At 48.3% G+C, this 22843-nt stretch overlaps 1 protein-coding gene across 1 annotated transcript in view; it reads right to left on the reverse strand.

Annotated features, from left to right (window-relative positions):
- Positions 1 to 22843, reverse strand: part of ARHGAP45 (Rho GTPase activating protein 45) — a 268853-nt gene that overhangs the window by 16288 nt on the left and 229722 nt on the right. The window contains 1 exon segment of the mRNA XM_063914359.1: positions 22699 to 22795. Coding sequence (XP_063770429.1) covers positions 22699 to 22795 — 97 coding nt within the window.

Here is a 22843-nt window from a genome sequence, read left to right on the forward strand (position 1 = left end):
CAGCGGATAACCCTGTCACCAAGGACAAGGGTATCCATCTTGTGGTGGTTGCAGAGTGCTCATCTTCTAGAGGGCCGCAGATTCGGCATTCAGGACTGGGTCCTGGTGCCCACGGATGCCAGCCTGCGAGGCTGGGGAGCAGTCACACAGGGAAGGAATATCCAGGGCTTAGGGTCAAGCCTGGATACATCACTTCACATAAATATCCTGAAGCTAAGGGCCATTTACAATGCTCTAAGCTTAGCAAGACCTCTGCTTCAAGGTCAGCCGGTGTTGATCCAGTCGGACAACATCATGGCAGTCACCCACGTAAACAGACAGGGTGGCACAAGAAGCAGGAGGGCAATGGCAGAAGCTGCAGGGATTCTTCGCTGGGCGGAAAATCATGTGATAGCACTGTCAACAGTATTCATTCCGGGAGTGGACAACTGGGAAGCAGACTTCCTCAGCACGACCTCCACCCGGGAGAGTGGGGACTTCACCCAGAAGTCGTCCACATGATTAAAAAACTCGACAGGTATTGCGCCAGGTCAAGAGACCCTCAGGCAATAGTTGTAGACGCTCTGGTAACACCGTGGGTGTACCAGTCAGTGTATGTGTTCCCTCCTCTGCCTCTCATACCCAAGGTACTGAGATTGATAAGATGGAGAGGAGAAAGCACTATATTCGTGGCTCCGGATTGGCCAAGAAGGACTTGGTAACCGGAACTTCAAGAGATGCTCACGGAGGATCCGTGGCCTCTACCTCTAAGAAGGGACCTGCTCCAGCAAGGACCCTGTCTGTTCCAAGACTTACCGCGGCTGCGTTTGACGGCATGCCGGTTGAACACCGGATCCTGAAGGAAAAAAGGCATTCCGGATGAAGTCATCCATATCCTGATCTAAAGCCAGGAAGGATGTAACCGCAAAAACATTATCACCGCAATTGGCGAAAATATGTTGCGTAGTGCGAGGCCAGTAAGGCCCGACGGAGGAAATTCAACTGGGTCGATTCCTACATTTCCTGCAAACAGGAGTGTCTATGGGCCTGAAATTGGGGTCCATTAAGGTTCAGATTTCGTCCCTGTCAATTTTCTTCCAAAAAAGAACTAGCTTCAGTCCCTGAAGTTTAGACGTTTGTAAAAGGGGTACTGCATATACAGCCTCCTTTTGTGCCTCCAGTGGCAATTTGGGATCTCAATGTAGTTTGGGTTCCAAAAGTCACATTGGTTTGAACCACTTAAATCTGTGGAGTTAAAATATCTCACATGGAAAGTGGTCATGCTGTTGGCCCTGGCCTGGGCCAGGCGCGTGTCAGAATTGGCGGCTTTATCCTGTAAAAGCCCTTATCTGATTTTCCATTCGGACAGGGCGGAATTGAGGACTCGTCCTCAGTTTCTCCCTAAGGTGGTTCCAGCGTTTTCACCTGAACCAACCTATTGTGGTGCCTGCGGCTACTAGGGACTTGGAGGAATCCAAGTTGCTGGATGTTGTCAGGGCCCTGAAAATATTCCAGGACGGCTGGAGTCAGGAAATCTGACTCGCTGTTTATCCTGTATGCACCCAACAAGCTGGGTGCTCCTGCTTCTAAGCAGACTATTGCTCGTTGGATTTGTAGTACAATTCAGCTTGCACATTCTGTGGCAGGCCTGCCACAGCTAAAATCTGTAAAAGCCCGTTCCACAAAGAAAGTGGGCTCATCTTGGGCGGCTGCCCGAGGGGTCTCGGCTTTACAACTTTGCCGAGCAGCTACTTGGTCAGGGGCAAACACGTTTGCTAAATTCTACAAATTTGATACCCTGGCTGAGGAGGACCTGGAGTTCTCTCATTCGGTGCTGCAGAGTCATCCGCACTCTCCCGCCCGTTTGGGAGCTTTGGTATAATCCCCATGGTCCTTACGGAGTCCCCAGCATCCACTTAGGACGTTAGAGAAAATAAGAATTTACTTACCGATAATTCTATTTCTCATAGTCCGTAGTGGATGCTGGGCGCCCATCCCAAGTGCGGATTGTCTGCAATACTTGTACATAGTTATTGTTACAAAAATCGGGTTATTATTGTTGGGAGCCATCTTTTCAGAGGCTCCTCTGTTATCATACTGTTAACTGGGTTCAGATCACAAGTTATACGGTGTGATTGGTGTGGCTGGTATGAGTCTTACCCGGGATTCAAAATCCTTCCTTATTGTGTACGCTCGTCCGGGCACAGTATCCTAACTGAGGCTTGGAGGAGGGTCATAGGGGGAGGAGCCAGTGCACACCAGTTAGTCCTAAAGCTTTCTTTAGATGTGCCCAGTCTCCTGCGGAGCCGCTATCCCCATGGTCCTTACGGAGTCCCCAGCATCCACTACGGACTATGAGAAATAGAATTATCGGTAAGTAAATTCTTATTTTCTCTGACGTCCTAGTGGATGCTGGGAACTCCGTAAGGACCATGGGGAATAGCGGCTCCGCAGGAGACTGGGCACAAAAAGAAAGCTTTAGGACTACCTGGTGTGCACTGGCTCCTCCCCCTATGACCCTCCTCCCCCTATGACCCTCCTCCAAGCCTCAGTTAGATTTTTGTGCCCGACCGAGCAGGGTGCAATCTAGGGGGCTCTCCTGAGCTTCTTAGGAAAAGTTAGTTTTAGGTTTTTTATTTTCAGTGAGACCTGCTGGCAACAGGCTCACTGCATCGAGGGACTAAGGGGAGAAGAAGCGAACCTGCCTGCTTGCAGCCAGCTTGGGCTTCTTAGGCTACTGGACACCATTAGCTCCAGAGGGATCGAACACAGGCCCAGCCTCGGAGTCCGGTCCCAGAGCCGCGCCGCCGGCCCCCTTACAGAGCCAGAAGCAAGAAGAGGTCCGGAAAATCGGCGGCAGAAGACATCAGTCTTCATCAAGGTAGCGCACAGCACTGCAGCTGTGCGCCATTGCTCCTCATGCACACCTCACACTGCGGTCACTGATGGGTGCAGGGCGCTGGGGGGGGGCGCCCTGAGCAGCAATATTAACACCTTGGCTGGCAAAAATACATCACATATAACCCCCAGGGCTATATGGATGTACATTAACCCCTGCCAGAATCCATAAAAATGCGGGAGAAAAGTCCGCGAAAAAGGGGCGGAGCTATCTCCTTCAGCACACTGGCGCCATTTTTCCCTCACAGCTCCGTTGGAGGGAAGCTCCCTGGCTCTCCCCTGCAGTTAATACACTACAGAAAGGGTTAAAAAGAGAGGGGGGGGCACAATTTAGGCGCAGTATACAATATATGCAGCTATAAGGGAAAACACTTTTTTATAGGTGCTATCCCTGTGATATATAGCGCCCTGGTGTGTGCTGGCATACTCTCCCTCTGTCTCCCCAAAGGGCTTTGTGGGGTCCTGTCCTCTATCAGAGCATTCCCTGTGTGTGTGCTGTGTGTCGGTACGGCTGTGTCGACAGGTATGTGGAGGATAATGAGGTGGAGGCGGAGCGAATGCCTGTAAATATGTTGTCACCCCCTGCGGGGTCGACACCGGTGTGGTTGAACTTATGGAAGGATTACGTGAAAGTGTCAACTCCTTACATAAAAGGTCGACGACACAGAACAGCCGGCTACTCAGCTTGTGCCTGTTCCAGCGTCTCAAATGTCATGGGGGGCTCTAAAATCGCCCGCTACCTCAGATAACAGACTCAGATGTCGACACGGATACTGACTCCAGTGTCGACATCGATGAGACTGGTGTACCCTCCCAATAGGTCCACCCGTTACAGGATTGAGGCAATGAAAAATGTATTACACATTTATGATTATACCCCAGGTACCACATCAAAAGGGTATTGTGTTTGGTGAGAGAAAACTATTAGTAGTTTTTCCTGCATCTGGGAAATTAAATGAGGTGTGTGAGGAAGAGTGGTCTTCCCCCGGTAAGAAATTGATAATTTCTAAAACAGTTCTTGGCAGCGTACCCTTTCCCGCCAGAGGATAGGTCACGCGGGGAAACACCCCATAGGGTAGATACAGCGCTTACACGCTTATCAGAAAAGGTGGCACTACCGTCTCCGGATACGGCCGCCCTGAAGGAACCTGCTGATAGAAAGCAGGAGGTTACCCTATAAGATATAGTCACACACTAGGGCATCATATTGCGACCAGCCGTTGCTTCGGCATGGATGTGCAGTGCTCCCGCTGCGTGGTCAGATTCCCTGTCGGAAAATAACTATGGATAGGGACAATATTTTGCTGAAAATAGAGCATATAAAAGACGTGGTCTTATACATGCGTGATGCACAGAGGGATATTTGCCGGCTGGCATAAAAAATAAGCGCTAGGTCCATTGCCGCCAGACGGGGGTTATGGACTTGGCAATGGTCAGGCGATGCCGACTCGAATCGGCACATGGAAGTTGCCCTATAAGGGGGTAAAACTGTTTGGGGATGGTCTTTCAGACCTCGTTTCCACAGCTACTGCTGGGAAATCAATTTTTTTGCCACAGGCTACCCCACAACAAAAGAAAGCACCGTATCATCAAGTACAGTCCTTTCGGCCCCAGAAAAGCAAGAGGGCTAGAGGCTCATCTTTTCTGCCAAGAGGCAAAGGTAGAGGAAAAAGCTGCAACACACAGCTAGTTCCCAAGAGCAGAAGTCCTCCCTGCGTCCGGTAGGTCCACAGCATGGTGCTGGGGCTGCTCAGGCGGACCCGGGTACGGTGGGGGCCCGTCTCAGATATTTCAAGTGGGCTTTCTCACATGGATCCCTGGGTCCTTCAAGTAGTATCTCAGGGGCACAGGCTGGAGTTCGAGACGTTCTTCCCCCCGCCGTTTCCTAAAATCTGCCTTACCGGCACCTCCCTCTGCCAGGGAGACGGTGTTGGTGGATATTCAACACTATAATCACAACAAGTGATTGTAAAGGTGCCCCTCCTTCAGCAAGGAAGGGGTTACTATTCCACAGTGGTTGTGGTACCGAAACGGTTCGGTGAGACCCATCTTGAAATTAAAATACTTGAACTTTTATATCAGAAGATTCAAGTTCAAGATGGAATCGCTCAGGGCGGTTATTACGAGCCTGGACGAGGGGGATTACAGGGTCTCCCTGGACATCAAGGATGCGTACCTGCATGTCCCCATTTACCCTCCTCACCAGGGGTACCTCAGATATGTGGTACAGGACTGTCACTATCAGTTCCAGACGCGGCCGTTGGAGTTGTCCACGGCACCGAAGGTCTTTACCTAGGTAATGGCCGAAGTGATGATACTCCTTCGCAAGAAGGAAGTTTTTATTATCCCGTACTTGGACGATCTCCTGATAAAGGCGAGGTCCAAAGAACAGTTGGTAGTGGGGGTAGCACTCTCTCGGGAAGTGCTACAACAGCACGACTGGATTCTCAATATTCCAAAGTCACAGCTGGTCCCGACGACACGTCTTCTGTTCCTGGGAATGTTTCTGAACGCAGACCAGAAAAGAGTGTTTCTTCCAGTGGAAAAAGCCGAGGAGTTGTCATCTCTAGTCAGAGACATCCTAAAACCAGGACAGGTGTCGGTACATCAATGCACACGAGTCCTGGGAAAAATGGTAGCTTCGTACGAAGCATAATTCCACGCAAGGACGTTCCAGTGGGACCTGTGGGACTAATGGTCCGGGTCCCATCTACAGATACAACAGCGGATAACCCTGTCAGCAAGAAGCAGGGTGTCGCTGCTGTGGTGGCTGCAGAGGGCTCATCTACTAGAGGGCCGCAGATTCGGAATACAGGACTGGGTCCTGGTGACCACGGATGCCAGCCTTCGGGGCTGGGGTGCAGTCACACAGGGAAGACATTTCCAAGGAGATTTCGCTTCACATAAATATTCTGCAGCTAAGGGCCATTTACAATGCCCTAAGCCAAGCAAGGCCCCTGCTTCAGAACCAGCCGGTACTGATCCAATCAGACGACATCACGGCGGTCGCCCATGTAAACAGACAGGGCGGCACAAGAAGCAGGATGGCGATGGCAGAAGCCACAAGGATTCTCCGGTGGGCGACCTACACCCAGGAGAATGGGGACTTCATCAGAAGTTTTCCAAATGCGGGTAAACCGTTGGGAATGACCACGGGTGGACATGATGGCGTCCCGCCTCAACAAGAAGTTGAAAAGATATTGCGCCAGGTCAAGGGACCCTCAGGCGATCGCTGGGGACGCTCTAGTGACACCGTGGGTGTACCAGTCGGTTTATGTGTCTCCTCTTCTACCTCTCATACCCAAGGTACTGAGAATAATAAGAAGGCGAGGAGTGAAAACCATACTCGGGGTTCCGGATTGGCCATGAAGAGCTTGGTACCCGGAACTTCAAGAGATGCTGGCAGAGGACCCTTGGCCTCTGCCGCTCAGACAAGACCTGCTGCAGCAGGGACCCTGTCTGTTCCAAGACTTACCGCGGCTGCGTTTGACGGCATGGCGGTAGAACACCGGATCCTAAAGGAAAAGGGTATTCCGAAGGAAGTCATCCCTACCCTGATCATAGCCAGGAAGGATGTCACCGCAAGACATTATCGCCGCGTTTGGCGAAAATTTGTTGCTTGGTGGGAGGCCATGAAGGCCCCGACGGAGGAATTTCAACTATGTCGATTCCTGCACTTCCTGCAAGCAGGGGTGACGTTTGGGCCTCAAATTGGGGTCCATCAAGGTCCAGATTTCGGCTCTGTCGATTTTCTTCCAAAAAGAACTGGCTTCACTGCCTGAAGTTCAGACTTTGGTTAAAGGAGTACTACATATTCAGCCTCCTTTTGTGCCTCCTGTGGCACTTTTTGGATCTCAACGTGGTGTTGGATTTCCTAAAGTCGCATTGGTTGAGCCACTTAAAACCATGGAGCCTTAAGTATCTCGCGTGGAAAGTGGTCATGCTGTTGGCCTTGGCCAGGCGTGTGTCAGAATTGGCGGCTTTGTCATGTAAAAGCCCTTATCTGATTTTCTATATGGATAGGGCAGAGTTGAGGACTCGTCCTCAGTTTCTCCCGAAGGTGGTCTCAGGTTTTCACTTGAACCAACCTATTGTGGTGCCTGCGGCTACTAGGGACTTGGAGGATTCCAAGTTGCTGGACGTAGTCAGGGCCCTGAAAATTTTATTTTTCCAGGACGGCTGGAGTCAGGAAAACTGACTCGCTGTTTATCCTGATGGCACCCAACAAGCTGGGTGCTCCTGCTTCTAAGCAGTCTATTGCGCGCTGGATTTGTAGCACTATTCAGCTGGCGCATTCTGCGGTAGGATTACCGCAGCCTAAATCAATAAAAGCCCATTCCACAAGGAAGGTGGGCTCATCTTGGGCGGCTGCCCGAGGGGTCTCGGCTTTACAACTTTGCCGAGCTGCTACTTGGTCAGGGGCAAACACGTTTGCAAAATTCTATGAATTTGATACCCTGGCTGAGGAGGACCTGGAGTTCTCTCATTCGGTGCTGCAGAGTCATCCGCACTCTCCCGCCCGTTTGGGAGCTTTGGTATAATCCCCATGGTCCTTACGGAGTTCCCAGCATCCACTAGGACGTCAGAGAAAATAAGAATTTACTTACCGATAATTCTATTTCTCGTAGTCCGTAGTGGATGCTGGGCGCCCATCCCAAGTGCGGATTGTCTGCAATACTTGTACATAGTTATTGTTAACTAATCGGGTTCTTGTTGTGAGCCATCTATTCAGAGGCTCCTCTGTTATCATGCTGTTAACTGGGTTTCATATCACAAGTTGTACGGTGTGATTGGTGTGGCTGGTATGAGTCTTACCCGGGATTCAAAATCCTTCCTTATTGTGTACGCTCGTCCGGGCACAGTATCCTAACTGAGGCTTGGAGGAGGGTCATAGGGGGAGGAGCCAGTGCACACCAGGTAGTCCTAAAGCTTTCTTTTTGTGCCCAGTCTCCTGCGGAGCCGCTATTCCCCATGGTCCTTACGGAGTTCCCAGCATCCACTACGGACTACGAGAAATAGAATTATCGGTAAGTAAATTCTTATTTTCTGATTTTTTTATACAGATAAAGCAGTTCTCAGAACTAGATCTGGGTATCTTCCGAAGGTGGTGTCTAATTTCACCTTAATGAAGAAATTGTAGTCCCAGCTTTCCAGGTACCGGGCCTTTCTGCGGGAGATGCATCATTGGACATGGTCCGTGCATTAAGGATTTATGTGGATCATACCAGTGCCATCAGAAAGACAGATTCTCTCTTCATTCTCTACGGATTTCACAAGAGAGGATGGCCTGCTGATAAGCAAACACTGGCAAGATGGCTTCGGATGATGATTTCAAAAGCATATTCTCAAGCTGATCTCCCTGTTCCGGCTAATGTCTCTACTCACTCTACTCGTAAGGTAGGTCCATCATGGGCAGCACAACGTGGTGCTTCACCAGAACATATATGTAAGGCAGCCACATGGTCCTCCATTAACACATTCATTAGACCATTATGCCTTGGATGCCTTTGCCTCTCATGACGCTGAATTCGGGTGAAGGATTCTCCTGTCCATTCGGTAGCGTCCCCACCACTAAATTGCTTTGGGAAATCCCATTGTTATCCTGTGGATAACCTGTGGACCCTGCCGGAGAAATATACGTTATGGTAAGAACTTACCGTTTCTTAACTGTATTTCTCCTAAGTCCACAGGATCCACAGGGATCCCACCCTGGCGCACCTGATTTGAGGATCCTTTTACTCACTAACCTCTTCCTTCTTGTACGGAAGGGTGTGCATGTGTGTTCTTATCGCCTGATCAGGGCTATCTATGATGCTCCTGCCTTGAGCTTTGGAATACAACTGATTTGCCTGAGCCAGGAGGCTGGGATATATGGACGGGCCCGTTGCATGCTGGGAGGCCGGAAAAGCTTTGCCCGATTGGTGCAAATCCACTGTAGCTTCATCATATCCCATTGTTATCCTGTGGACTTAGGAGAAAAACCGTTATCAACGGTAAGTTCTTACCATAACGTATATTTCTAACACTGACAATAGGCACTTATTCTAAAGCTTCTCAGAAGCTTTATGCTTGTAAGAAGTGCTCTGCAAAATTCACACAACACAATGAAAATTCATTATATTGTGCAAATTGTGATACATCTACCCCAGCAGAGAATCCTGCAGCTTTACAGGATACTACTACAACTTGGCTAGCTCAATTGTCTGGGGTCATGTCAGAGCTGTCAGCAGAGTCGGCTGCTTCTCGTAAAGACAGAGATCCAGATCTCAGGCTTCCCTGCCTGAACCAGAGTGGGCACACTGTTTAGCCAGGTCAGTGGAGGAGTTAGGTGGCCATCCACTACACAGACTTGTCTGAACTGCAGATAGCATCAGATTTCTCTTGAACTCTCCCGGGAGCGTCCCGGGAATTGGATCAGACCCTGGCTTTAATTTTCATTACATTCACTTCAGATATATCTGATGAAATATATCATGTGCCAGATCGCATCAGATATATCTGATGCACACATGCTACATGTGATTGATCTGATGCTGCTGCTACCGCTGTTCCCCCTCTTGGTGGGTGGGAGTGGTCAGGGAGATGCCAGTCAAGTGACGCTTCAGATGAATCTGATCAGATACATCTGAAGTAAAAAAAACAATCCGATGTGCACCTGTTTTCTTCAGATTCAGATAAATAGTTGGGGCAGCCTCAGAGATCTGTAGTTCAGACATATCTGACACGGGAGTGAGCATTGGATCTGAAGAGCCATCCAATGTGACACTTTTCTTCAGATATGACGGTCAGATGCATCGAAATCTGAAGAAAACTGCCCAAATCTGACTAGTGGATGGGGGCCTTTACGCAAATCTATGGGAGCATCTAGATCCCCCATCTCCTTTACTACACATGCAGTCTCTAAAAAGAGACCATTACCCACGGTTTTACAGTCGGATGACTCAGACACTGAAGATATGCTTCCTTTAGAGGAGGGAAAGGTTCCCCAGGATTCAGATACTGAAATATTTCAGGATGACGCGGAAATTGAATCAGAGGGCTTAGATGCTCTCATACTGGCAGTGCGACAGGTACTGCAGATTCAGATCTGACTCCTCCGCAGCCTTCCTTTTTTGCTAAGAAGCAATGGAGTGCAGTCTCTTTTCCTGTTTCTACAGAGATAGATGATCACTTTGCGCTAGCTTGGAAACATCCTGATAGGAAATTTCAGGTTACACGGAGACTGCTACTGGCCTATCCATTTCCAGAAGAAAATAGAGCTAAGTGGGAAAACCCTCCACTGGTAGACCCCTCCCTATCTAGATTGTCAAAAAAGACTATCTTACCAGTAGCTAGCGCTACCTCATTAAAAGAACAAGCAGAACGTAGGTTGGAAAATACCTTAAAGTCTATTTACTCAGCAGCAGGGGTACTGCTTCGCCCTACTCTGGTCGGTATGTGCGTTAACAAGGCCATAGAGGCCTGGGCAGAACAATTCGTGACAGGTTTACAATCTGGTTTCTCTACAGGTCAATTGATTACACTGGCAGAACATATCAGAGAGTCTGCCGTATACTTGGGGGAAGCATCCAAGGATGCCGGAACCATCGGATCCAGGATATCGGCCTTGTCGATTTCAGCACGCTGTGCGCTCTGGCTCAGACAATGGCAATGGATGCGGACTCCAAGAAGGCGGTAGAAGCAATACCGTTTAATGGTGAGTCCCTGTTTGGTCAGGAACTGGATACTCTAATCTCCAAAGCTACAGGAGGTAAGTCGACGTTTCTTCCCTCTGCAGCTCCAGCTCCTAGGAAGACCTTCCGGTCCTTTTGTGTTCCGTCAAAATTCAGAGGACGTACCAGAGGGGGAGCCACCTCTTTCCGAGGTGGCAGAGGCCGCGGTCATGCCGCAATCACAACTACCTTACAAACGAACCCTAAACCTGCCACTAAGCCCGCCGCATGGCGGGCTCCCCTCCCTCCTGGGGGATCCCATGGTGGGAGCTCGGCTGCTGAATTTCAGTCAAGTTTGGTTGAAAACCTGCACAGACGCCTGGGTAAGAGACATCATTGCGCAGGGATACAAACTCGATTTTCAATTCAACCCTCCAAGGAGATATTTTACAACAGTTTCATAGCAGCGTTAGGATTCTCTTCTCCTGGCAATACAAACACTCCAGGAGAAGGGAGTCATAGTTCCAGTACCTTTACATCAGCAAAAACAGGGATTTTATTCTAGTTTATTCGTGGTACGGAAGCTGGACGTCTCGGTAAGACCCATTCTGAATTTGAAAAACCTCAATCCTTTTTTACGAACATTCAAATTCAAGATGGAATCCCTGCGCCCAGTGATAAATGGTCTAGAAGCAGAAGACTTTTTGGTGTCAATAGACATCAAGGATGCCTACCTCCATATTCCTAGTTTGGCCTCCTCATCAGAGTTTTTTCCGTTTTGCAGTCAAAGACTTACATTTTCAATTCCAAGCCTTACCTTTCAGTCTTTCTTCAGCTCCGAGAGTTTTCACAAAGGTAATGGCAGTGATGATGGCGCAATTGCGCTCTCAGGAGATCAACATTTTTCCCTACTTAGACGATCTCCTAAAGGCCCGATCCGAGGTTTGTGACCGATATGAGGACAACCCAGGATTTTCTCATGAGACACGGATGGATCATAAATGTCCAGAAGTCTCAGTTGCAACCGACACAGCAAATTCAATTCTTAGGAATGATTATGGACACTGTGCTTCAGAGGATAATTCTCCTTCAGGACAAAATTCAGTCCATTCAAGAGTTGGTTCGACTAGTCTTACAGCATCGCAGAGTGTCAATTCATCTTTGCATTCGTCTTCTGGGGAAGATGGTTGCAGCATTCGAGGCGGTACAGTACGGAAGATTCCACTCCAGGCTGTTTCAACTAGAGCTCCTTTCAAAATGGTCAGGTTCACATCTTTTTATGCATTAGCTGGTTCAACTGCTCCCCAGGACGCGTCTGTCATTGCTCTGGTGGCTGAACACGACGAATCTGTCCAAGGGCAAGGACTTTGCTCTCCAGGATTGGGTACTTCTCACAACGGATGCCAGCCTCCGCAGATGGGGAGCGGTGACTGTGGATTGTCAATTCCAGAGACTCTGGACTCCACGGGAACAGATTCTACCCATCAATATACTGGAACTTCGGCCTGTGTACAACGCTCTTCTGTTGGCGAGTCATCTCCTACAGGGTTGTGCAATACGGGTACAGTCAGACGCCACGGCAGTGGCATACATAAATTGGCAAGGGGGAACCCGCAGCATAGCTGCTATGAAGGAGGTCACCAAGATCCTTCTTTGGGCAGAAAGATATGCAATAGACATATTGGCAGTGTTCATACCAGGAGAAGAGAACTGGGAGGCCGACTACTTAAGTCGTCAAGATATACATCCAGGCGAGTGGGAATTACATACGCAAGCTTTTCAACAATTGGTACGCCGATGGGGACTTCCGCAGATAGATCTCATGGCATCCAGGCGGAACTACAAGCTTCCTTGGTATTGCTCTCGCACCAGAGATCCCGAGGCGGAGGCGGTGGACGCTTTGACGATTCCTTGGCCTTTCCAGTTCGTGTACCTTTTGCATCCGTTTCCCCTATTACCGTGCATTCTCAATAAAATCAAACGGGAGACCATCAGGGTTCTACTCCTGGCTCCCCGACCAGCCTCGAAGAACATGGTACAGCGACCTACTTCAGTTACTCATAGACGACCTGGGCCACTACCTCGGAGACAGGATTTGCTGTTACAAGGTCCTTTCGTTTATCCAAACTTACAGCGGCTACGTTTGACGGAGTGGTTGTTGAGAGGGAACTTTTATGACAAAAGGGGATCCCAGTATCAGGAATTCCTACTATGATGAGTGCTAGAAAGGAGGTAACTTCCAAACACTATTATCGCATCTGGAAATCATACATCTCATGGTGTGAGCAGCGTCAGGTCTCAGCTACTTCCTTTAAATTGGCCAGGCTTCTGCTGTTCCTCCAGGCGGGTTTCTCGGCGGGCTTGAGCGTAGGGTCTCTAAAGGTTCAGGTTTCTGCCCTTTCTATTTTTTCCAAAGACAATTGGTAGTTCTGCCTGAAGTACAGACTTTCCTTCAGGGGGTTGTACGCCTTAGGCCACCATTCGTTCCTCCCACAGTTCCTTGGGATCTAGATACGGTTCATTCATTTTTACAATCATCCTTGTTTGAAGCTCTGGAATTGGTAGAACTCAAATTTCTTACATGGAAGGTGGTTTTACTGTTGGCTCTGGCCTCGGCTCGGAGGGTCTCCGAATTAGGAGCTCTTTCATGCCGTTCTCCATATTTAATTTTCCATGAGGACAGCTCTGCACTCACAGGTCTTTTTTACGTAAGGTGGTTTCAGCATTTCACATTAATCAACCTATTGTGGTTCCAGTTCTCTCAGGCGATTCTCCCTCTGCAAGATCGCTGGATGTGTGTTCGAGCTCTACGTAATTATGTAGAGAGAACAGCTGAATTACACATGACGGATGCTCTTTTTGTTCTCTATGATGCAGCAAAACCTGGCTGGCCAGCTTCTAAACAAACATATGCTTGTTGGATCAGATTTACCATTAGGCAGGCGTATCTCTCTGCCTCTCTACCTCCACCTACATCAGTGTGCGCCCATTCAACTCGTTCGGTTGGCTCTTCATGGGCGGTTGCTATAGGGGTTTGCTTGATGCAGTTGTGTAGAGCAGCAACGTGGTCTGGGAAACATACGTATATCAAGTTCTACAAATTTGATACTTTTGCGGCCTCGGCTTCTCCGTTTGGCCGAGCGGTACTACAAGACTCTCAGCGCTTTCCCACCCGTGATGGGAGCTCTGGAATGTTCTCACCGTAACGATCCTCCAGTGTCCCTTAGTGGATGAAGGAGAAAATGGGATTTTGGTACTGTACTTACCGGTAAATCCATTTCTCCGATTCCACAGGGGACACTGGACACCCTCCCAGCGCTGGGCGTCTTTTTGTTTACTTTACCAGTTTGGAGATTTCTTTAAGTTCTTTGCCGTTTAGGTTGACTGGTGACAATGACCTTTGTTCTTGTTTGGTTTAAATATATATAGCACATATATATCTATATATAGATCTCTACTATTTCTTTATCCTCCTCCTCTGTCGTTTATATCGAGCCGTCTCCTCTCAGGCTCAGTTTTCAAAACTGGTCTGTAGGGGGGACATAGAGGGGAGGAGCCAGTCACAATTCTAAAGAATTTAAAGTGCCCGGCTCCACTTGACCACCATCTATACCCCACCGTAATGATCCCCTAGTGTCCCTTGTGGAATCAGAGAAATGGATTTACCGGTAAGTACCATAATCCCGTTATTAACATATAACATACAGAACATCTACCAGTAATACAAAAGTGTAAATATATGACAATTGTAAGTACAGATATTCCTTGGAAAATTAATTTCTGCTATATTTCTTGCCACTCCCAATGGCCTCTACTACTCTTGGCACAGGCCTTAGCTGGTTAAAATAATTTCTCATGGGCAGGTCACAGTTTGTTTTTTTCTGGAGTACACTCATGTCACCAATGCCACTTTCATGTGGTATCCCACATGGTTGTATCTACCATGCTTTTTGCTGTATACATGCTACCACTGGGTGAAATAATCAGATGTCATAGCCTGGTTTACCACTACTAAGCAGATGATACACAACTGTACCTGTCCTTTTCTTTTGGGTACTGAGAATCCAATAACAACCCTAAATGGCTGTCTAGCTGAGCTCCAGGAGTACCAGTTGGCTGCGACTAAACCCTGATAACAGAGTGGTGCTTATGATATGTTACAGACTAGACTCCAGCATAGCCAACCAACAGGACTTACGCTTGGGGGTTCAGAACTACAAAACACTGAACAGGTGCGGAATCTTATATTGCGTACACATGGTACGATTTCGGCCTGTGGCAGATATCGGCTAGAAACTGAGCCTCCGATCTAGCCAATGTCGGCCCTGCCTCCACAGTCTATTTTCTATTTCGTCCTAGAGGATGTTAGGCCGCTCAAAGAACCATGGGGTATAGACGGGATCCGCAGGAGACATGGGCACTTTAAGACTTTCAAAGGGGGCGTGACCTGGCTCCTCCATCTATATCCCCCACCAGACTCAGTTTTAGAAATGTGCCCGGCCGAGACACAGGGCACTAGGAGGAGCTCCTAGAGTTTCTCTGAAAGACTTAATGTTAGTTTTTTTATTTTGGGGAGATCTGCTGGCTACAGACTCCCTGCTTCGTGGGCAAGAGGGGAGAGCAGTCTAGACCCACTTCTGATGAGTTCCAGGGCTCTGCTGCTGCTGACAGGATGCCTTCAGCTCCTGAGGGGAGACGAACGCCGGGCTCTCCTGGATGCTCCCTCCCACAGCTTGCCGTCCCCCCTCTTCAAGCCAGAAGTCAGAAGACAGGTGAGTATAAGAAGAAAGAAGACTTCTCTTCATCTTTCAAGACGGCATTGTAGAGGTACCGCACAGCGGCTATGCACAGTGCGCGCCATGCTCCCGCTGACTACACACCGCTGGGTGCAGGGCGCTGGGGGGGGCGCCCTGGGGAGCATATATTACCTCATATATAAGGCTGGCATAATCCTTCAGTGCCCTGGCACTGCTTGCTAACCCCCGCCGGCATATAATTAAATAATAAAAGCGGGAAGAAGCGCGCCATGTTGGGGGCGGAGCTTCTTCCTCACTGCTCACTGGCGCCATTTCCTCCTCCACAAGCTGAAGTCGCTGGTCCTTCCTCTCCGCAGCAAGTACCAGGGGGCTAAACAGACATAGGGGGGGCATATTTATTTATGTAAAACAAGCGCAGACAGCTCTGGGACATCTTTGGTGTTCACAGACATGCTTATTTGGCGCTGGGGTGTGAGCTGGCTATTTCCCTTTGTGTTCCCTCACTGCTTGGTGTGTGTGTGCTGTCTCTCAGGTGTCGACATGTCGGAGGCTGATTATTCCTCTCCGGGGGACAATTTGTTGGGGACACCAAATGTTTTGGGAGTGGCCCTGTCGGCACCGCCGACTGCAGATTGGTTAACTACTTGAATGCTTTGCATGCTAGTGTCACATCATTAAATCAAAAGTTTGATGAGTCTGCGTCTCAATCCCAGGTGTGGAAGAGAACAGTAGAGGACGCTTTATTACAGTTGCAAGACCCTGCAGGGTCACACAAACGTAGTTTTGACCAATTAGTTGACACAGGTACCGACACGGACTCTGATGCCGATGTCGATTATGCTGATTCCAGATTAGACCCAAGATTGGCTAAGAGTATTCAGTATATGATTGTAGCTGTTAAAGATATCTTGAATATTAATGAGGACCCTATTACACCTGAAACCAGGGTCCTGATTTACAAGGAGAAAAAGCGCTCGGTTACTTTTCCTCTTTGTTTTGAACTGAACGCTCTCTTTGATAGCATTAGAAATAACCATGATAAAAGGTCTCAGATTCCTAAAAGAATCAACGTGGCATACCCTTGTCCCGAGCCGGATAGGGACCCGTGGGAGAATCCCCCCACTGTAGACAAAGCCCTGGCGTGTTTGTCAAAACAGGTAACCCTCCCTGCAGCTCAGTCGACGGCCCTTAAGGAGCCGGCGGACCGTAAGCAGGAGGCTACGCTGAAGGCTATTTTTACTACTACAGGGACGTTGCTCAGGCCTCTTATTGCGTCCCCGTGGGTCAGTAGTGCTATTGAAAAGTGGGCAGACACTTTGTCTTCTGATTGGGAGAATCTAGATAGAGATTCCATCCAGGTGACGCTGGGTTATATTAGAGATACGGCTGCATACTTGAAAGAGGCTGTACGTGACGCTGGCCTCCTTAGTGCTAAGGTGAATGCTATGTCCATTGCGGCTAGACGTGCGCTTTGGACTCATCAGTGGAATGCTGACGCTGATTCCAAAAGGAATATGGAATCCCTTCCCTTTAAGGGAGGAGAAATTTTCGGTGAAGGCCTTACTGATTTAGTATCAGCGGCTACCGCGGGTAAATCTACCTTCTTGCCCTCGGTTCCTCCGCAGCAAAAGAAACAGCCAAATTATCAAATGCATTCCTTTCAGCCCAACAAGTATAGAAGGGGCCGAGGCAACTTCTTTCTCGCTACCAGAGGCAGAGGTAGAGGAAATAGGGCACCCGCCTCCTCGGGTGTCCAGGAGCAGAGGTCCTCCCCGGCTCCTGCTAAACCCACCGCATGACGCCGGGTCCCCCTTACAGGGACCCGCTCCGGTGGGGGCACGTCTCAGGCTTTTCAGTCAGGTCTGGGTTCGCTCGGGTCTAGACCCTTGGGTGTTGAAGAGTGTATCCCAGGGGTACACACTGGAGTTTCAAGACGTGCCCCCTCGCTGGTTTTTCGGATCAGCCTTGCCAGCTTCACTGCTGGAAAGGGAACTAATCTGCGGTGCAGTACAAAAATTGTGTCTAAATCAGGTTGTGGTCCCGATACCTCTAGATCAGCAGGGGCAGGGCTTTTATTCAAGCCTGTTCGTGGTGCCGAAGCGGGACGGCTCGGTGAGACCTATTCTTAACCTGAAATCTCTCAACTTATTCCTAGAGAAATTCAAATTCAAAATGGAGTCTCTCAGAGCGGTGATCTCCAGTCTGGAGGAAGGAGAATTCATGGTTTCCTTGGACATAAAGGACGCTTACCTTCATGTCCCCATTTATCCTCCTCACCAAAGTTTCCTGAGGTTTGCTATCCAGGATACGCACTACCAATTTCAGACGTTGCCGTTTGGTAAAAATCCTCGGAGCCGTGGACAGACCAAAGTAATGGTAGAAATGATGGTTCTCCTGCGCAGGCAGGGAGTTACAATTATCCCGTACTTGGACGATCTCCTGATAAAGGCGAAATCCAAAGACAAGTTGTTACAGGACATTGCACTGTCCATGTCAGTTCTGCAACAGCACGGCTGGCTCCTGAACTTGTCAAAATCACAGTTGATCCCGACAACCAGATTGGCGTTTTTGGGCATGATTCTGGACACGGTCCAGCTGAAGGTTTTTCTCCCTGTGGAGAAAGCTCTGGAAATTCAGAGTTTGATAAAACTCTTATTGAAACCGAAAACGGTTTCCATTCATCACTGCATTCAATTGCTGGGAAAGATGGTGGCGGCATACGAGGCCCTCCAATTCGGGAGGTTCCATGCCAGAGTGTTTCAGTGGGATCTGTTGGACAAGTGGTCCGGATCCCACCTGCATATGCACCGGAAGATAATTCTATCTCCCAACACCAGGATCTCCCTCCTGTGGTGGCTCAACAGCTCTCACTTCCTTGCAGGACGTCGGTTCGGGATCCAGGACTAGATCTTAGTGACCACGGATGCAAGTCTCCGAGGTTGGGGGGCAGTCACTCTGGGGTGACCTTCCAGGGAAGATGGTCAAGTCCAGAAACTCATCTTCACATCAACGTTCTGGAACTGAGGGCCATTTACAACGGCCTTCTACAAGCGGAACATCTTCTTCGAAATCTGCCGGTTCTGATCCAATCGGACAAAGTCACGGCAGTAGCTTACATAAACCGCCAAGGCGGCACAAGAAGCAGAGCGGCAATGGCGGAAGCCACAAAGATTCTTCGCTGGGCGGAGAGGCATACAAGCACTCTGTCGGCAATATTCATTCCGGGAGTGGACAACTGGGAAGCAGACTTCCTCAGCAGACACGACCTGAATCCAGGAGAGTGGATCCTCCATCAGGAGGTCTTCACGCTGCTAACAAATCGATGGGGGGGTTCCCCATATAGACATGATGGCGTCTCGCCTCAACAAGAAACTCCGAGGTATTGTTCCTGGTCCAGGGACCCTCAGGCGGACGCGGTGGATGCACTGACAACACCCTGGGTGTTCCTCTCAGTGTATGTGTTCCCTCCGGTTCCTCTCATCCCAAAGGTGCTGAGGCTTCTAAAAAGAACAAGCATACCGGCGATCCTTGTGGTCCCGGACTGGCCAAGGAGAACTTGGTACCCGGATCTTCTGACGTTACTGGTCGACGATCCCTGGCCTCTTCCTCTGCGCGAGGACCTGCTGCGGCAGGGGCCGTTCGTCTATCAAGACTTACAGCGGCTACGTTTGACGGCATGGCGGTTGAACGCCAGATTTTAGCCCAAAAGGGTATTCCCAGTGAAGTCATACCTGCTCTTATCCTTGCCAGGAAGGGTGTGTCGTCGAAGCACTATCACCGTATTTGGAGGAAATATATTTCCTGGTGCGAGTCCAAGAAAGCTCCTGTGGAGAAATTTGACCTTGGACGTTTTTTCCATTTTCTACAAAATGGTGTGGATGCAGGCCTTAAATTGGGCTCCATTAAAAGTGCAGATTTCTGCTTTGTCCATTTTCTTTCAGAAACAATTGGCCTCACTTCCTGAGGTGCAGACCTTTGTGAAAGGGGTGTTGCATATCCAACCTCCTTTTGTGCCCCCTGTGGCACCTTGGGACCTTAACGTGGTGTTATCGTTCCTTCAGTCACATTGGTTTGAACCTTTACGTAAAGTGGAGTTGAAATTCCTCACTTGGAAGGTTGTCATTTTATTGGCATTGGCATCCGCTAGGCGGGTGTCAGAGTTGGCGGCCTTGTCTCACAAGAGCCCTTATTTGATCTTCCATGAAGATTGTGCTGAGTTAAGAACTCGGCAACAATTTCTGCCAAAGGTGGTTTCCTCTTTTCATATTAACCAACCTATTGTGGTGCCAGTGGCTACTGGCGCTTTGGCTGAGGATAAGTCTCTGGATGTGGTCAGAGCTTTAAAAATCTATGTAGCCAGAACGGCTCCATTGCGGAAAACAGAGTTTCTGTTTATTTTATACGCTCCCAATAAGATTGGATGTCCTGCTTCCAAGCAGACCATTGCCCGCTGGATTTGTCAAATAATTCAGCAGGCTCATTCCAAGGCAGGCTTGCCGTTACCGAAATCGGTGAATGCCCATTCCACTAGGAAGGTGGGCTCCTCCTGGGCGGCTGCCCGGGGTGTCTCGGCATTGCAACTTTGCCGAGCTGCTACTTGGTCGGGGTCAAACACGTTTGCTAAGTTTTACAAGTTTGATACCTTGGCCGATGAAGACCTTAGTTTTGGTCTATCTGTGCTGCAGAGTCATCCGCACTCTCCCGCCCGTTTTTAGAGCTTTGGTATAATCCCCATGGTTCTTTGAGCGGCCCAACATCCTCTAGGACGAAATAGAAAATAGGATTTTGAATACCTACCGGTAAATCCTTTTCTATGAGTCCGTAGAGGATGTTGGGCGCCCGTCCCTGTGCGTACTGTATCTGCAGTGTAGTTCTGGTTAAACACAGTTGGTGTTATGTTTTTTTCAGCTTCTTGCTGGATCTTATTCATGTCCGTTGACATGTGTTCAGTTATCTGCCATGTTGTACGGCATGCTTATGGCGTGAGCTGGTGTTGTGCTCACCTTTGTTGTTAAATCCTTTCCTCGAAATGTCCGTCTCGCCGGGCACAGTACCAAACTGAGTCTGGTGGGGGATATAGAGGGAGGAGCCAGGTCACACCCCCTTTGAAAGTCTTAAAGTGCTCATGTCTCCTGCGGATCCCGTCTATACCCCATGCTTCTTTGAGCGGCCCAACATCCTCTACGGACTCATAGAAAAGGATTTACCGGTAGGTATTCAAAATCCTATTTTTTCTTATGGTGCGGGAGCGCGCATCGGCATTGCAAGAGCATACATATGGTGTGATTTGCACTAACTTTTCCTACGATTATGACTATATAGTCAAAATTGTAAGGACAAATCGCACCGTGTGTACGGGGCTTTAGTTTTCCTGGATAGTGTCTTGCTACTTAAACATCAGGTATCAGCCACAACCAAATCCTCAGTCTTTCATCCCAGGAACATAGCCAGAATCAAGCACTTAATTCCTTTAGAAGACCTACCTAAAGTCATACATGTATTTGTATCATCATGCCTAGACTACTGCAGTGCCCTTTACCTTGGTCTCCCAGCAAAAGAATTGCACCACTTGCAGATGGTACAAAATGCAGTTGCCAGGCTATTAACAAACCAGCTCTTTTCCAGCCACATAACACCCATTCTCTACTCCCTTCACTGGCTTGATGGGAAATTGTTTTCAAGATTGGTTTACTGACTTTCAAATCCCTACGTGACCAGGGCCCAAGGTATCCCACGTGATTACTGTGATCTGTTGGTGAAGGACGATTAACAGTACCTAGAATCTACTAGAATTCATCTGTGGGTTGAGCTTTCAGCCTTGTGGCTCTAACTCTATGGAACTCGCTTCCCTGCACAGTTCGAGAAGCCTTCACTCAAGCACCTGTCAAAAATGGTCTTAAGACTTTACTGTTCACTCAGGCATTTCACTAATGTCCTTTAAGCTTCTTTTGTATTTTCTGCCGTAAAGGCAAATGTAAAGCAGTTTGAGACCTATTAGGAGAAAAATGTTATATAAATAACATTATTATCTCAACAGGGATCACTTGTTTTCTAACTGGGATAGGACAACCGTGATGACAGACACCAACCTGTGAGGCTAGGGGGTTGCTCTTCAGTCCCAGTTAGTGTCCAAGCTCCAAATAAACGCACTGAAACTCAGAGCAATTCTCTGCTCGAGTAGGAGGATGCCACTGGTTTTTGTACGGAGGCCCATCAAGATCCATTCCAACAAACAACATGGTTCTGACCTAGAAAAATGACCAAGCATACCCTGGTTCTAAGACGCATAAGCAGGATCATGCATTACGTGGAACTAAAGTTCCAACCTTCATAGCAGTATTCTTTCCTAGGGTGGAAAATTGAGAAGCAGACCTTTCATCCAGGGAAGTGGTCTATCAACAGCTGGTGTAATGATAGGAGCAGCCAGATGTTGACATTATTGCATGTTTGTTCAGCCACAAGTTGGAGCACTTCTACTCCAAGCCATAGGACCAGTAGGCATTTGTGGAAAATGCCATGCTGATTTCCCTGGAGTGTCCACCTTCTTAACCTATTTCCACTGTTAGTAATGGGAAGCTGGTCCATCGAGAGAGCATTGCTGTGATTCTGGTAGCACCAGACAGTTTTGGACACAAACCCTTTTTTCTGCAAAGCTGATGGCCCATCATGGAACTGCTTCTAAGGGTCAGTCAATGTAATTCAGACCATGTTCAAGGTGTGAAACCCTTATTTGGCCAAGATTTACCATAAGGTTTGGAATATTTACATTTTCCATTATGTATTTCTTTCTCCTCAGTGAGGATAGTTACAGAGTTGGTGGCTTTATCTCGTCTGTCTTCTTTCCTAATCTTCCATGCCATTTGGGTTTAGGAAACAAATGTACTGCCACAGTATTGTGCATGTGATTGTGTCATTTTGTGTTTAGTGAAATTGTGACTCACAGCAGTGCTCATTCCATTTATTTTAACCTATCGCAGACTTCAGTTTGAAACGAAAAAGTGTAGGTACAGTAAAACGATCATTAATGTAAAAATTATTTTTAATCTAACTACTAAACTTAAAAGAGAAATCACTAAATCCCTTCACTATACCCAGCAATGAGAAATGAAAACATATTACAATAGAGGCGGCCATTTTGTGTTTGAACAAATATTGAGCCAATCAAGTAATTTCGTACTTCACACTTCAGTGATGTCACATCTTCATAGTGATATGAGTAGAATAGTATGTAACATACAAAATGGCTGCCTCTTCTGTATGTAGTGGAAGGCCCACTTTGCCTGGCTGATTCAAATATGAAAACAAAAGGCACACAATAAACTATTATGACTCAGGGAAGCCTTGATGTTGGGATATAGTGACAGCAGTTCTAAGCCGTGTAATACAATAAAATTACCAGTGACTTTACTCACGTCTGAATACTGCATCCTGGTAGTTTGACACTTCTTCAGCCACCTCTTCTTCAGGTGTGGCTTCCAGCTTTGAAACACTTCCGTGTGGAGAGGTATCCTGCACAGAACAGATATTTAAGGACTCAGCCAGTGTTGAGAAAATATC

Source organism: Pseudophryne corroboree, chromosome 1 (assembly GCF_028390025.1).
Source record: "Pseudophryne corroboree isolate aPseCor3 chromosome 1, aPseCor3.hap2, whole genome shotgun sequence".
Classification (NCBI taxonomy): Eukaryota; Metazoa; Chordata; class Amphibia; order Anura; family Myobatrachidae; genus Pseudophryne; species Pseudophryne corroboree.